The sequence below is a fragment of the Nicotiana sylvestris genome, chromosome 1 (assembly GCF_000393655.2).
Source record: "Nicotiana sylvestris chromosome 1, ASM39365v2, whole genome shotgun sequence".
Classification (NCBI taxonomy): Eukaryota; Viridiplantae; Streptophyta; class Magnoliopsida; order Solanales; family Solanaceae; genus Nicotiana; species Nicotiana sylvestris.
Genome location: NC_091057.1, coordinates 162,827,950 through 162,842,789, shown reverse-complemented (window position 1 = coordinate 162,842,789; position 14,840 = coordinate 162,827,950). Strand labels below are relative to the sequence as shown.

The window sequence follows — 14,840 nt, the reverse complement described above, 5'->3', positions numbered from 1 at the left end:
AACAAAAACACTATCCGGTTCTTTCAAGGATGGCTCGGGATATTTTAGGTGTTCAAGCTTCAACAGTGGCATCGGAGAGCGCATTCAGTCAAGCAAGGCTTCAAATCGGTGATCATAGAGCGTCTATGAGGGAGAGCTTGGAAAAATCAGTACTCTTCAGAGATTGGATCCGTTCGGAAAGAAGAAATTTTGGACTTGCAGAATCACAACCGGAGATAGATGAAGCTTATGAAGAAATGCTAGCGGAACTTGCGCAGGATGCTGCTTCGCCCGGAAGCGGTGATGAACAAACTTCTTTTCCACCACCACCAACGGAAATTCCTCCGGACCTTCAAGGATTTATGAGATTTGTTAGAGATAATACATAGACTAACATGTAACTTGTATTTTGGCACATCTTCCTTAGTTTTTTTTCCTTTTAATGGTGGTATTAGTACCTTGTTGTGCTCATTCCATTGGGGGAGGAAGACTAAGAAAGATATTGTCATTCTTTGTTAATGTCGTAATAGTAAAATATATAAGACATTCCCTTGAATATTTCTTTGCAATTTATTTTATGTTTAAATTTGATATAGTATATATATATTATATCTAATACATATAAACTATATATATAAGGCACTATATATATATCTCTAATACATATAAACTATATATATATCTAATACATACTATATATACTATATATATTTATATAGCTATATATAAGCAATTTATACTAGTATATACATATATAGTTTACAAGAAAGTGCCTTAGATAAACAAAATTAAAAAAATAGCCTATATATATATGTGTGTGTGTGTGTGTGTGTATATATATATATATACATACATATATATAAGACAATATATATTACATAAGGCAATATATAATTATATATACACATAATACACCCTTATATATACATACTATACATACTATATATACTATATATATTTATATAGCTATGTATAAGCAATTTATACTAGTATATACATATATAGTTTACAAGAAAGTGCTTTAAATAAAAAAAATTAAAAAAATAGCCCGAAACGGGAAAAGCCCGTTAGGCTCGCGGGCCCGGCCCATTTAGCCCGGGACCATGTGGGCTTAGGACTGTCGTGGGCCGGTTCCACACATTGGGACCGTTTGGCCCGGGACCGCCTCAGCCCGACCCGCCTCAAGCCCGGGCCCAGACCACAATACAGCATTAGGCGTGGTTACAAACTAGCAGCTGCAAATGCCAACATAAAGAAAGAAAAAAAAGAAAATCCCTTGAATTTTTGAAAGGTTAGATTCCTTCTTTGGCCTATAAGGTCAGTTTTTTTCTTTCTTTGGAAATGCAATACAATATTTGTTTGAACAGCTCAAACATCTCTCTAGGGAGATAATTCAATATGTGTGCTCTTATTCATGGTCTTGATTAGGATTGACAAACGGGCAGGTCAGGTTGGATATGGTTCAGGTCGAAAACGAGTTATGAAAAACGGATAAATTATACGACCCGATCCGTATTTAATACGGATAAAAAACGGGTTAACCGGCGGATAATATGGGTAACCATATTATTCATGACTTCTTGAATATGATCCAAACTTGAGGAACCCCAATTTGAGGTTTTGCAAATGTAAAAGTTAAATCTTTAGTTATCCACTTTTTAAAAGGATAATATGGTTCTCTATATTTGACCCATATTTAAAAAGTTCATTATCCAACCCATTTTTTGTGGATAATATGAGTGGTTAACTGTTTTCTTTTAACCATTTTGCCACCACTAGTCTTGATGAAGTATTGGCGGGTACATTAGTCGAATTTGAAGAGGGTACAATAGACATTACTCTGAATTTGGAATCAAATAATGTTGGTGTTGTTGATACAAGAAGGAAGTTCTGTAAAAGCAAATGAAAGAATTGCTCCGATACCCATGAGTGAGGCTTATTTGGGTCGTGTTATAAATGCCCCGGCTAAACCTATTGAGGGTAGGGTGAAATTTCAGCTTGTGAATTTTGATTAATTGAATCTGCCGCCTCGGGTATTATTTCACGCCGTTCCATATATGAGCCTCTTCAAATCGAGCTTATTGCTATTGATTCGATGATCCCTATAGGACGTGGTCAATGAGAATCAAGGGAAAACAAGAGAAAAAAGAGTAATGAGGTTTATGAACTCAAAAGTAATATGCAAATATATCTAATTGAACTACTAGTTAGTTTATTCAGAAGATACACATTCTCGTAGACAATTTCAAGAATGGATGTTGTCATCAAATTAACCTCACTGAGTTACTGCCATGTGATAGCAATGGGACTTCTAACTATGTGTGTTCTTGAAAACCAAACCAGTGATCCAAATGTTGAATCACCAGCACTCCTTTTTCCCCTTGCAACAACTCTCATTTTATATCTCAGCTTCTGACCCTTCTTCTGAAACTTTAGAATTTTTGGCTTCACAGTAACTGATACTCCACTAGGTGTATTCACTTGTACAACATAAGTACTCATAGGGTTCCCAACATTTGTCACACTTCTTTTAAATGTCTGGATCAGATTTCGGCTCTTGCTGTCGAAAAGTACAGCAAAAGAAGGGTAGTTTAGATCACCAGGTGATTTTAAGACATGACTAGGACAAGTGTAATTCTTTCTCAATAAAAGGGCTATTTGAGAAGAGTTGTAGTTTAGGCTACAGATGTAACGCAGGTAATCCTCGGTTGAAATATCGTAGATAAGGCCTGGATTAGAAGCCTTTTCAGGATCAACATGTCCTGAGCCAATGCCAAAAGGGGTAGCTGATATTGAAGTCTCAGAAACAGCATCTGCTATTGGAGTTCTTTCTTTGTCAAGGGTATAAGCAGTTGTCATTAACGCCGACTTGATTGCTGCTGGTGACCAATCTCTATGGACAGATTTAAGTAGTGCAGCTAGTCCACTGACATGAGGGCAAGACATGGAAGTGCCAGAAAGAATGTTGAATAACACGCTTCTCTTATCGCTCTTTAGCATTGATGGGCTAATATTTGGAGGCCAAGCAGCTAATATGTCCACTCCTGGAGCAGTAACATCCGGCTTGATAATGTCCGGTCCAGCTGCACTAGGTCCTCTAGAGGAAAATGCAGCCACTATTGGTGCACGGTTGCCATAAACTGTCCCCTCAAATTTGATTGAAGCTGTGGCAGTTTTCGTCGAGTTGATGTAACTTTTGATAGCAATGCCAGCTGAAGCTCCTAAAGATGTGCCAGGCAACACATGAGGATCGGCATAAAGTTCTTCGCCTTCTTCATCTCTATTTACCATAATCATTCCAGCTCCACCAGCTATTTTCACTTGCTCTCCCTTTTCAGCTCTGGCATTGAGTCCTTTTTCACAGACAACAATCTTGCCTTTGACTAATCTTGAAGATAGTGTCCCATTGGTGCAAAATTCAGCACCTTCCCCACCTGCTGTTCTTCCATAAACAAGTGGCAATTGTTTTGTAGGCTTACCTTGGTACAATGAAGCCCCTTTGAAAACACGTCCATCTCCGAGCTTGACAGTAGTTGGAAAGCTACGGTCCAGAGAGCTTGCGGCAACAGTCATAATCCAAGGTGCTGCATTGCCAACACTAGAACTCAAAGGCCCTGAATTTCCTGCTGAGCATGAAACAAAGACCCCATGTTGAACTGCACCAAATGCAGCAATAGCTATATTATCTGCATAAAATGGCTTTGGGAAACCTCCTAAAGAAAGTGACAATACATCCACCCCATCAATAACAGCTTGATCAATAGCTGCTAAAATATCAGAGCTTGAGCAGCCTTGTATGTAACATGCTTTGTAAACTGCAATTCTTGATCCATAGCTCATACCACCAGCCAACCCTTTACCCAATCCAAAAAGATTTGCACCCATGACAAGATTTCCAGCTGCTGTTGAAGCAGTATGCGTTCCGTGGCCTTGTGAGTCACGCGGTGATCTATAATCTTCTGTTTCATTGATTTTCCCTGCAGCAGCTTCATACCCTTTAGAGAAAATCCTTGCACCAATAATCTTCTTATTACAATTTGATGGCGAAAACCGCGTTCCAGCCTCACATTTGCCTTTCCAACGAGAAGGCACGGGTGGCATCCCTGAATCGCGGAAACTTAAATGTTCAGGCCAAATTCCAGTATCGATCACGCCAACGATCACATCAGAAGTCAAATTAGAAGCACTCCAAAGTCCACTGCCACTTTTCAGCCCAAGAAACTGAGGTGAATGAGTGGTATGTAGGCTTAACATTTCATCTGGCATAGCTGTAAGGAATCCATCAACTTGTTTTAGTAATTCAAGTTGTTTCTTGGAAAGTTTTGCTGAAAAACCAGAAATGGCCTTTTCATATACGTAAAGAAGCTGAGGAGGTTTTACTTCTTGTTCCTCTTCACCATCAGTAGAGAGTTCAGTTATAGAACCAATAATATTATCATACCATATTTTGGAAGTTCCAAGATAACTGTCGAATGATGTGATCTTGGTCTTATCCATGTGAACCACATATACATCTTTTTCTGCTAAAGCAGATGAAATCACTGCAGCTATAAATGCTAACAACAACATGCAGTTCCTGGACTTCATCTTCACTGCCAAAACAGAGAGGAAAAGAAAAGAAATATAAGCAAAGGGCTTAGATACAGCTCTTATTTATAACAACTAATGGATTCTAGTGGCGATTTTACTGATCAAAGGTTGGCAGACAGGAAAATTAAATACTCCGTACGAAAGCATTCATATTTGAAGGATTTACATGAACTGAGTTACTGTGAATTGCAGTTACTACTTCTTGTGACCAAATGCTAAAACTGTGCACTCTAAAAGTGACAAGACAATGACACCATCTGAATATCAGTAAGGGCAGCCGCGTGCACTAAGCTACTGCTATGCGCGGGTCGGGGAAGGGCCGGACCACAAGGTCTATCGTGCACAGCCTTATCTTGCATTTCTGCAAGAGGTTGTTTCCACGGCTCGAACCCCTGATCTCCTAGTCACATGGCATCAACTTTATCAGTTACGCCAAGGCTCCTCTTTCGCCATCTGAATGTCAGTAACACATTTTAATACAAGGAACGATGTAATCAACCTTAAAACAAAAGAAGAAAAAAGATATTATAGTGAGAATACTATCTTTAACTAAGATAAGCAATCAATTTGTTAGTACTCTTTGAAAAGGGAAAGTTTTGACTGTCAATGGAAGGAGTTTCTTGTAATATAAAAGAGAGATATTTCTTATTAAGGACCGTCAACTATTCATCTAAAAGTTGTTCAAGAAAGAAAACTGATGAAGCCATACTCGTGAAGTAATAAATACAACCATGGTATTGAGCCAACCACAAACCATTACAGCAGACTTCTTGTTAAAGCTCACATCTGAGGTTGGAAATGTGAAGCCATTAAAGCTACCTACTTGTACTAACTATATAGCACGAATCATATGATACAACTCGTGCTTCAGAATTGAAAGGAAACTGGTGAACTTATTACTACCTAAAAGGTTCTTGACAGCACTTAAACACACGGCATCTTTAGGCCAGAGGCGAAACCAGCATTTGAAGTTTATGGGTTCAGTATTCTAGTCTTTTTAAGTTACTGGGTTCTAAGTTAATAATTCGTACATATTAAATGACTTTTTAAAGACAAATACAAAGTTTGGACCAAAATTACTGGATCCATCCAAACTCCTAACTTGGTCTTTGGCTCCACCCCTGTCTTTAGGTCTATCTAAGTTGTGTTAGTGGCGAATCTAGCTAGATTAGACACAACCAATATTGGTGAAGTCAAGAATTTCACTAAGGATACGGTGTTCAAAATTTAATATTGTGTATATATATAAAAAAATAATATTTGACCTATATACACGGCGAAAGGGTGTTCAACTCACAATACAATTGAGTTCGGTCAAATCCATTGCCTCTAAACCTTATATATGTACGGAAATATTAAAATAGGCATATATAAATAGCATAACCCACTAATTTTAAATTCTGAATCTGCCACGAGTTGTGCATATATATCGGATTGCTATAATGTCTAACATGCATAGAACATAGTACTATATTTTAGGCCATCATGACTTACAGAACCAAAATTGGACTAGTCCTTAAATATATGCATGAGGTTGGTAGATGCTTCATAATCCTACCTTAGTTTGTGCATGGTGTTTCAAAATGCACAGAGGGGAAGAAAGAATACAAGAAGAAGACATACCTTTGTTTTAGGATTCAGGACAATTGAAGGAATACTGAGGAATGGCTAAAGGTTGATGGAAATTTTAAATAGGCAAAGGGAAAGAGTGTGATAACATTGACAACTTATGTCACTTCATTGTGCTAGCAACAAAAGGGAAAAAAAGAAAAGCAATCTTCCCATTCCCACTTTTAACTAATTGCCTTTTTCTTCAAGAATGCACGCCTCCTATATAAAAGGAGGAGAGTATTTTAAAAAATAAAGAAAGAAAGATGAAAATCTGCTTAAACAATTGAAAACAAAGAGAGATGGAGTAATGCTGGCTTTTAGGAACTTGCTATAGTGCTATATAATGCAATGGAGATTGTTTTGGACGATAGCTTCCGTGCAATCATTGTTCAAAGATGTTGTATTTCTTATTAATTGGGTCACTTAAAAATGGCGATTCAAACATAATTAATTAGACCCCACCTAAAAAGATGTTACTTCATCTTTGTTCATATAATTATCTTTTAAGATTCTTTTTTTTTTTGGCATTATTTAACAAAGACATTTAATACTACGTAGTTTTAATCATAACAGTGTTTGTCTAGGTTATCATTCATCTATCTCATAAACGTCTCATTTTATTAACACTCCACTAATTTGAATGACTTTTTCTTTATGTAAAACGTTAGCTACCTATCCCTTCGGGGATCGCCCGGTTCGTTTAGAGGGGGTTATCCACAGCGATGACCGGGACCGATCCATCCTCAATGCCTTCTGAATTTGAGCATGTCGTACAGGGCTTGCCTAGTGCGGTTTATATCACCTGTGTAGTTTGCAGGCTATTGCACAGTGGGGGATTTACCTAATCCCCGCAAAGTGCTCACCCCAAAGTACTCACCCGAAGAGCAGAGACTGTAGCGGCTGCGGGTTTTTCTGGATTCCAAACAAAAAAACGTTAGCTACCTTGAAACAAATTCAATTCGATAAAATGATTATAATTTATTTAAGATCAGATGTAGTAATATCTTTAACATGGGTTAATCTTTTGTCTTTATGATTTGATGCCAGAAAACATTCGGTGACGGCCCTCATAAATGTGGCAATCTAATTGCTGTTTCGTAACTGTATGTGTATGACTTAGAGGCGTGGCTTCTTTTTTCTTTGTTTTTCCTTGTGTTTGTGACCAACCAAAATGTGAGAATAATCATGGGGGTGGCAAAAACATTTAATGTTGCTCGGCAGATTTTAGGCTTTGGTCAGCTCCAATACCTTGCATTCTTACTTGTACCAATTATCAGGCTGAAAATCTGTATAATCATAGTTGACCTTTGTTGCTTAAATTGTATTTTATTACTTTTATGTTGAATGGTACTTTCAAGATTTCAATTATTTGGACAGCAAGCAACAAACCGTGTTGCCTCTTTGGTTTTGATAAAAAATAATTGTGATGCTTTAATTATAATTCATGCATGCTAGCTATTGAAGATATTGTTTCGACAAATATTTAGATGATTCGTGTATATAAATTTCAAGATCTACTTGATATTTTAGATACGCACTATCACGCTAATAAACGGATTTGGGCTATATATAGGAAAGGAAATTACAAGGTAGGAAATCGAACTTTCACCGAGTGAGATTGGATAACCAACCAACTGAGCTACTAAGATTTCCAACAATTAACCTTAATATAAGGTTGTAGTTACTCTTATAAATGATTGAATGGATGTTTAGTGAAACTTTCTGTCATGAATTTTATGTGATGAAGTTTAGAAATCTCTCTCACACACAGTCACACACTAACTATCATATACTTAAAGTTTTCAAGGACTCTTAGTATAGAGATATCTTGTGAACACGTTAGGACTGCTGTTCTTAGATTAGAGATTTTAGCCTCCTAACACTTACTAGCTGTGATTAGGAGATACCCTAAAACAAAGATAGAAATTAGTTGCTTATAACCATGTTGATTATGCTAATTAATGCCTAATGCTAATAAATAAACTCCCATGGCTTGGTATGATTGGCCTTTGGCACTGGAAAAGCTAGAAGGATAAAGTACAAAATTAACGCATGCTTGTTCTTTTACTCTAGAGTTGGAAAATTTGAGTGCTGCCAAAATAAAGAAGGCTCTTGATTTTTGGACCATAATTTTGTTTGTGCACCTAAACATAAGCCCTTCTTTTGTTTTCATCATTTGCATGCTATCTTTGGCACTTTTCTTGCACTACACGGGTGGCAAAACATGACACCATTTCGGCCTTTTCTCGGGACCAAAATTATAGCTCATGATATGGAACATATACCGTCGATGATTAATTAACTTATATATACTAGTGTAATAATCTTTTACATTATGATAAGCGTACTTTTACTTGTCATAACTTGTAATATGATGCATATTTTATCCTGTAAGCTACTTGTTTTATTTATCATATATCGTTACTTGTAAGTATACATCTTTTAAGTAATCTGAGAGTGTATCAATGTGTATGAGCTATACTTTACTCTGAAATAGCTAGAGATAATACCTAACAAAAGACACAATAGTGGGCTTGGTTAGTGTTGCGCATATGGCGACAATCATTGGAATCTTCTGTTCTGTCCACTTCGCGATATGCCATTTCTTTTATGCTGAAAAGTAGCCACACAAAGCTTTGTTGCACTCAAAGATGTGCTGAACAAAGAAAAGTATAGAATTGGAAGTGTTCAAGAAATCACTATTGGTTGTGGTGGCCTATCATTTCTTTGTCTGACTCGTGTTGGCTGTGCAGTTGCTTTTCTATCCTTTTTTTTTTTTGGTCTGTCAATTTATTTTGGTGGAGACTGTTGGGAAGAGGGGTATATGTGAAAAGTGAGTTTAAGGGCATAATTGATTTGATTATTTAGAGTCAATCAACTAATATAACTCTCAATATGTCCGTGAGGTCGACTATATAAATCCCTATATATCAGTTAACATACACGTCTTCAGTATAAGTACACGAAAACTTTTATGATTAGACTAGCTTTACCAACCTATATAGTAATCTCCTTTAGATTAGCTATACATTCACGTAGAAAATGATTTTATAGAGACTTGTTGGATGTCTTTTTATAGGTAAATAAGGGCCGATAAATTTGTTTCATTTGGTTATTTTTGGGATGATAATGACCTATTAAGTCATTGGTTCAAATTTAATAGTAAAAAAGTAACGCGCAATCATTCTAGATGATGCTTGCACCTATCGGATCTAGTCCAGGAAAGGATTAATGTGCAACTTCGTATTGTCAATTATCTCCTCTATCGAAATAACACATCGATCCGAGGATTTTCTAACACAAGTATTCAATTAATTCGGACTTGTTTGCAGAAATGAAAACAAAAGTAATTGTGTGAAATGAATATACATGTAGATTTATTCACACATGTTGCATCTACTGTTCTTCAAATTCGTTCTTGTGCACACTTACCCTGCCCCCACCTTTACAGAAATTAATGTCATCAATCATGTGTGTTTCTTGATGTTCTTTTGCATTCTTCTGTATCATTTTCCTTTGAAACTATCACATTACCACTTAATCAAAAACCTTTGGATCATATATGACAATAGGACTTCTTACAAGATGGCGGGAGCTCTTCCAAATGAGTGAACCTGACAATATTACAGCATTTGACATTGGTTTTGCCTTCACAACAACCTTGAAACTTCTTGTCTGCATTGCACGTGTGAATGAGAGAGTCGTTGGTTTTACTGTGATATCCACTCCCTTAGGAGCTCTGATAGTGGCATTATAAACAGATATAGCTTGTCCAACATTGGTAACTTTCCTCCTGAAAATGCCAATGGTTGGTTCTTGATTACTCTTTAGGCCAAGCTGCATTGTGGGATAGTTGATAGCATCTTCACCATTTGCAGGAATCAATGTGGAGCAATTTACCCGTTGTCGAAGTAAACTGGATACTGATGATGAATTGTAACCTTCATGGCATAAGAACTGGATATATGACATATCATCCATGTCATAAATTAATCCAGGACTTCTTGCTTTCGTCGGATTAACTTGTCCAGCACCATACGCGAACTCTGCTTCCCTGTCCACCTTTGAGCTCATAGGTCTTGCTTCAAGCTCATAAGGAAAAAGATAAAATAATATTAAACATTACCGTCAGAATCCAACTTGCTTTGAATTGAGGCGTAGTTGTTGTACAATCTTTGATTATTTAGTGCTCAAATGCACTAAAATTTTGCTACACCATCTATTTGCTTTAGAAGTATTGAATTTTTAGACCAAATGAAAGTGGAAAACAATATTTTGTTGATTTACCAGTAGTCATGAGGGCAGACTTAATAGCAGAAGGAGACCAATCTGGATGGTATGACTTTACATAAGCAGCTGCGCCGCCAACATGAGGGCATGACATGGAAGTGCCAGACATGAGGGTGAATTCTGAATATTGAGTATCGCCTTTCAAACCAGTGAGTGATTTCAGGGAGGTGTAAGAAGCCAGAATGTCAATTCCTGGAGCTGCAATATCAGGCTGCACAATGCTGCATCAGAGAGCTATATTTGGAAATTTAACATTAACAATGAACTCTGATTTCCATCTAAATTTACCTTCAGAAGGCGTATTGTTCCTGGATTTGGACCTCTTGATGAAAATGATGCAATAAATGGAGCTTTGATCTTAACTTCCTGTGATTTGTATATTACTGCTGAAGGTAATCTGCAATTTTTAAAACCATCACACAGCTAAGTATAAACATCAGTAATTTCAGTTCTGAAATGGACTAAACAGGTTACAAGTAACACTTTTACCTCTCTGAATGGATATAGTTATTAATGCTTTTCCCTATGCTGGAATTAACTATTGTTGCAGGAGCCATGAAAATTGGGGCAGAATCAAGAAACTGATCGCTTTCAATGATAGTGCCGATCCCTCCAAGTTCTTTTATAACAGAATCAGCACCCCAAGTACCCAACTGGCAATAAACAAGCTTTCCCTTTACCTTTCTAGGATCCATTGATCCTTCACCACAGTACCTGTGACAGTGTCATATTATATGCAAAGCTAGTATTACAAGAAAGAAATGTCTAATAACAACCTAATTAGTACCTTGAACTGTCTCGAGTGTCAGAGCTCTTGGCCATATCCACTCCCGCCGTAAGAGGATACAATTTTTTCTTTGGATCAAACGCGCTAACTCCAATCCCCTGCATAATGCTGGTATGAGTAAATGCTTCAATGAAAAGGGGATGAAATAGAATAGCTTTTGCTCTTTCGCGTATTTGAGCTTTCGTTGCATCAATAAGAAAGACTTACTGAGACTATTCTCCCATTTCCCAACGCCACCTTACTCCTGAACTCCCTATCAATGCCACTAGCCGCTACAGTTAGCATCCATGGTGCATGGTTCGCGACAGTGTTGAGGTTAGGTCCATCATTTCCAGCAGAAGCCACAGTAAGAATCCCTTTTCTCATGGCATGAAATGATCCAATGGCTATCACATCAGTTGTATAACTACCACTGAGACCACCAATTGAGATGGATATTAAGTCCACACCATCACTAATTGCAGCTTCAAATGCAGCTAGAATGTCAATATCTGCACAACCTGAGGTCACCCAACAGACTTTGTACATAGCCACTCTAGCAGAAGGAACCGCTCCACGTGCAGTCCCTCGGGCAAGACCAAACAAGCTTGCATCAGGCACCATACTTCCCGCTAGGGTGGATGATGTATGTGTTCCGTGGCCGTGCACATCAATTGGTGACAATATATCATTTGGATCAGGAACTTTGTCCAGCTTGAAGTATCTTGCTCCTATAAGCTTGCTTGATAATCACAAATAAAGACATGCATAATAATTAGAAATGAGAATAAGTCAATGGCAGAAGCTTATGTTTTCAATCCTAGTAAAATCAATCAATAACAACTTAATATGTTCTATATTGGAGGAACAGATGCAGGCTAGTGTATCATGTGGACAACACACAATATGGCTCCTTTTTTTCAAACAATAAGTTATTAACTTTAAAATTCTGACATACTTTTGTGCAAACTTTAGTACTAATTATTATTCTATTTGAGCTGCGGCTGGTTGGTTGTGTACATGACTCAGAACTACCTATTATTTATGTTCATTGATTTGTCTTTTCGTGACATTACATGCACTTAATTACGCTTGTGGATAAATAATAGACTCCAATGTGGATGTCATGTCACGGATGTACAATACAAAAGTACTAATAACAAGGGAATAATTTACTTGTTGCATCCAGAAAAATTTGCAAAATGGCCACAACTTCCTTTCCATTTTACTGGAGGAGGACCAAGACCATCATCCTTAAAGCTTTTTGATTGAGGAGTTATCCCTGTCGAAGTTTTTTCAAGAAAATTAATTTTCAGCCTTCTGTTTTGTTGGCAAAATGAAGAACCTGAGTGGTATCTGAACGATACTTAACCTGTATCGAAAACACCCACGATAATGTTGCTCTCCCTTTTCAATCTTCTTTTTGCAGTTGCAGGCAAACCAATAAATTCCCATGATCTTGTAGTATGTAGCTTCCTGTATCTGTTTGGTATGACAGAAACCACTTCATCCATGCCTGGAGAGAAGAACTCAATTATTAGTATCAAACAAATGCCAAAGACTAAAGTTACAGCAGAGGGATCCTACTTACTGGATAACATGTGAACTTCATGTTGAGATAGCTTTGCTGCAAATGCATTGAAGATTTTTGTATAGCTATAAACATGAGATTCTGTTGCAGCCCCATCACTGTTATAAATTACAACATAAGAAGTCAAGAAAATTCCTTACTGAAACTGCATTACTCTTGGATCACATGAGAGTATGATCAGAAAATTTAACTAACCTTCCCTTTAAAGATGATAGGACAATAATATGTCTCTGAAATAGCGATTCTTCGTTCACCGGATGATCTTTCAAGAAAACAATGTAAAGGTCATCCTGCAATGGAAATGATCACATCAATACAATGCAGCTCAGCACAACCAAAAACATGATTATGAAAATACATAGTATAGAAAGTTACTGCTTCTTTTCTATCTACTTCAGCAGCTTCAATGCCAGTCAAGATCAAGATTAGAAGAAGATGATAAGACAGAAACCAGCAGAAGTGATTGTTCCTCAACATTGTCTTTGTGTCAACAATGTTGGAAGATTAGGTGACATGCAAAAGTAGAAAGAAAATCCAGGATCATACAGAGAATTAAGTACAATGGTACTAGCAATTAATGAGAAGAAAGATGATCTGATGGATACTTTAAGTTAACTTCATGTTGAGGATTTTGATTGGTTGTCTTAGAAGAAAGATGGATAAAGACTGGTAGATCATTATGTGCAACTTTTTGAGAAAGAAAGGTAATTAATATTTTGTGCTAACATTTTTATTTCTGCTTTTCCTTTCTAGTTACTGATTCTATTTGTTAGTTACTTTGTAAAAGGACTGAGTAGAGCTGAGTGCAGTTAGTGATTCTATTTGTTAGTTACTTTGTAAAAGGACTGAGTAGAGCTGAGTGCAGTTAGAGATATATTATGCCTAACATCTGCATGCCACAATATGAGCACCTCTATAATCATAGTCGAATATAGAGTGGGTTCTACATGTTTAATTAACCCATTATTTTTAACTCAAACATTCAATTTAAACTTACTGGCTCTAAATCTTGAATTTGCCTCCATATATATAATATATGTTCGATGATTAATGGAAGCAACTGCAATGGTAGTAAATTAAACACACCTATAGAATAAATCAACTGGTCAGAGTAGTTAGAATAGCACTAAGTTGTCATATTGTTCTTTTTTTCTTTTTTGGGTTGTATCATGTATGGTGGAGGGGAGGGGGTAGGTTGGCTTTTCAGAAGGTTAGTCAGAAATTTTTTAATTAATTGAAAATTTGAAATCTTGAAGTAATTCTATAGAAGAATATTATGTATGACAGAGAATATATTGTATTTTGCATGGAAAGATGTGGCTGATACCCAAAAAGCCATTACATCAGGAAGCCCCTTGCTTGGATTTAAATGCAAGTCTTTTACTTTGTTTCCATTAGTAGCAAAGTTAAAAAAATTGAAGATTAAATATTTTCATTTAACTTCTAAAAATTTTGTGGTAATATCCCATTAGGCCATTAACCAACGGCAGCCTCTTGAAAGCTGGCATTTATTTATATTTAAAACATTGTTTAAAAGTAACTAGTTATATCATCAACATTATGCTGTTTAACATATTGAATTCAAAGTCATCAATGATTAATATCTATCACGCGTAAAGTTTGGAATTTTTTTCACTTTTAGCCCACGCCATAAATTATTTATATTTGATAACCGAAAAAATATATAAAATTTATATAATTTTTGTATATAACATGCAAAATATATATATATATATATATATATATATATATCGACTATTATTTTAAAAGTAGTTATACATCATTATTTTCCCTAAATTTTATTTTCGAAAGATTGATTAATCCTCATTTGACCAGTTCAAAGTTTTTCATGTCCAAAAATAGCCTTTAGAATTACGGTTTTGTAACAAAATGTTCGGTAGATTTTTTGGCTTTTGCATTCAAGAAAAGGACTACTCACTACTTCCCTTAACTTTACACCCTTTCTTAGCTTTCCTTGAAGCAATATTACCCACTATCTCCTAATCAAATCTA

The 14,840-nt window shown here is 36.4% G+C and overlaps 2 protein-coding genes across 6 annotated transcripts; both read right to left on the bottom strand.

Annotated features, from left to right (window-relative positions):
* Nucleotides 1-2,120: 2,120 nt before the first annotated feature.
* LOC104214590 (subtilisin-like protease SBT1.1) lies at nt 2,121-6,443 on the bottom strand. 5 transcript variants are annotated; one of them, XM_009764283.2, is made up of 2 exons: nt 6,193-6,443; nt 2,121-4,571 (listed from the first exon to the last, which is right to left on the bottom strand). In XM_009764283.2, exon 2 carries the CDS (start codon nt 4,564-4,566, stop codon nt 2,263-2,265), a length of 2,304 nt encoding a protein of 767 aa, XP_009762585.1. In that variant the 5' UTR covers nt 4,567-4,571; nt 6,193-6,443; the 3' UTR covers nt 2,121-2,262. The 5 variants fall into 5 exon arrangements, with proteins under 5 accessions (XP_009762585.1, XP_070026604.1, XP_009762581.1 ...); XM_070170503.1 differs by lacking the exon at nt 6,193-6,443 and adding an exon at nt 6,128-6,153; XM_009764279.2 differs by lacking the exon at nt 6,193-6,443 and adding an exon at nt 5,279-5,417.
* A 2,983-nt stretch (nt 6,444-9,426) lies between these two features.
* On the bottom strand, nt 9,427-13,440 carry LOC104214591 (subtilisin-like protease SBT4.14). The gene is made up of 11 exons (XM_009764284.2): nt 13,203-13,440; nt 13,023-13,117; nt 12,828-12,925; nt 12,609-12,752; nt 12,413-12,518; nt 11,465-11,978; nt 11,258-11,355; nt 10,960-11,184; nt 10,759-10,867; nt 10,468-10,681; nt 9,427-10,262 (listed from the first exon to the last, which is right to left on the bottom strand). Exons 1-11 carry the CDS (start codon nt 13,302-13,304, stop codon nt 9,718-9,720), a joined length of 2,250 nt encoding a protein of 749 aa, XP_009762586.1. The 5' UTR covers nt 13,305-13,440; the 3' UTR covers nt 9,427-9,717.
* Nucleotides 13,441-14,840: the final 1,400 nt, after the last annotated feature.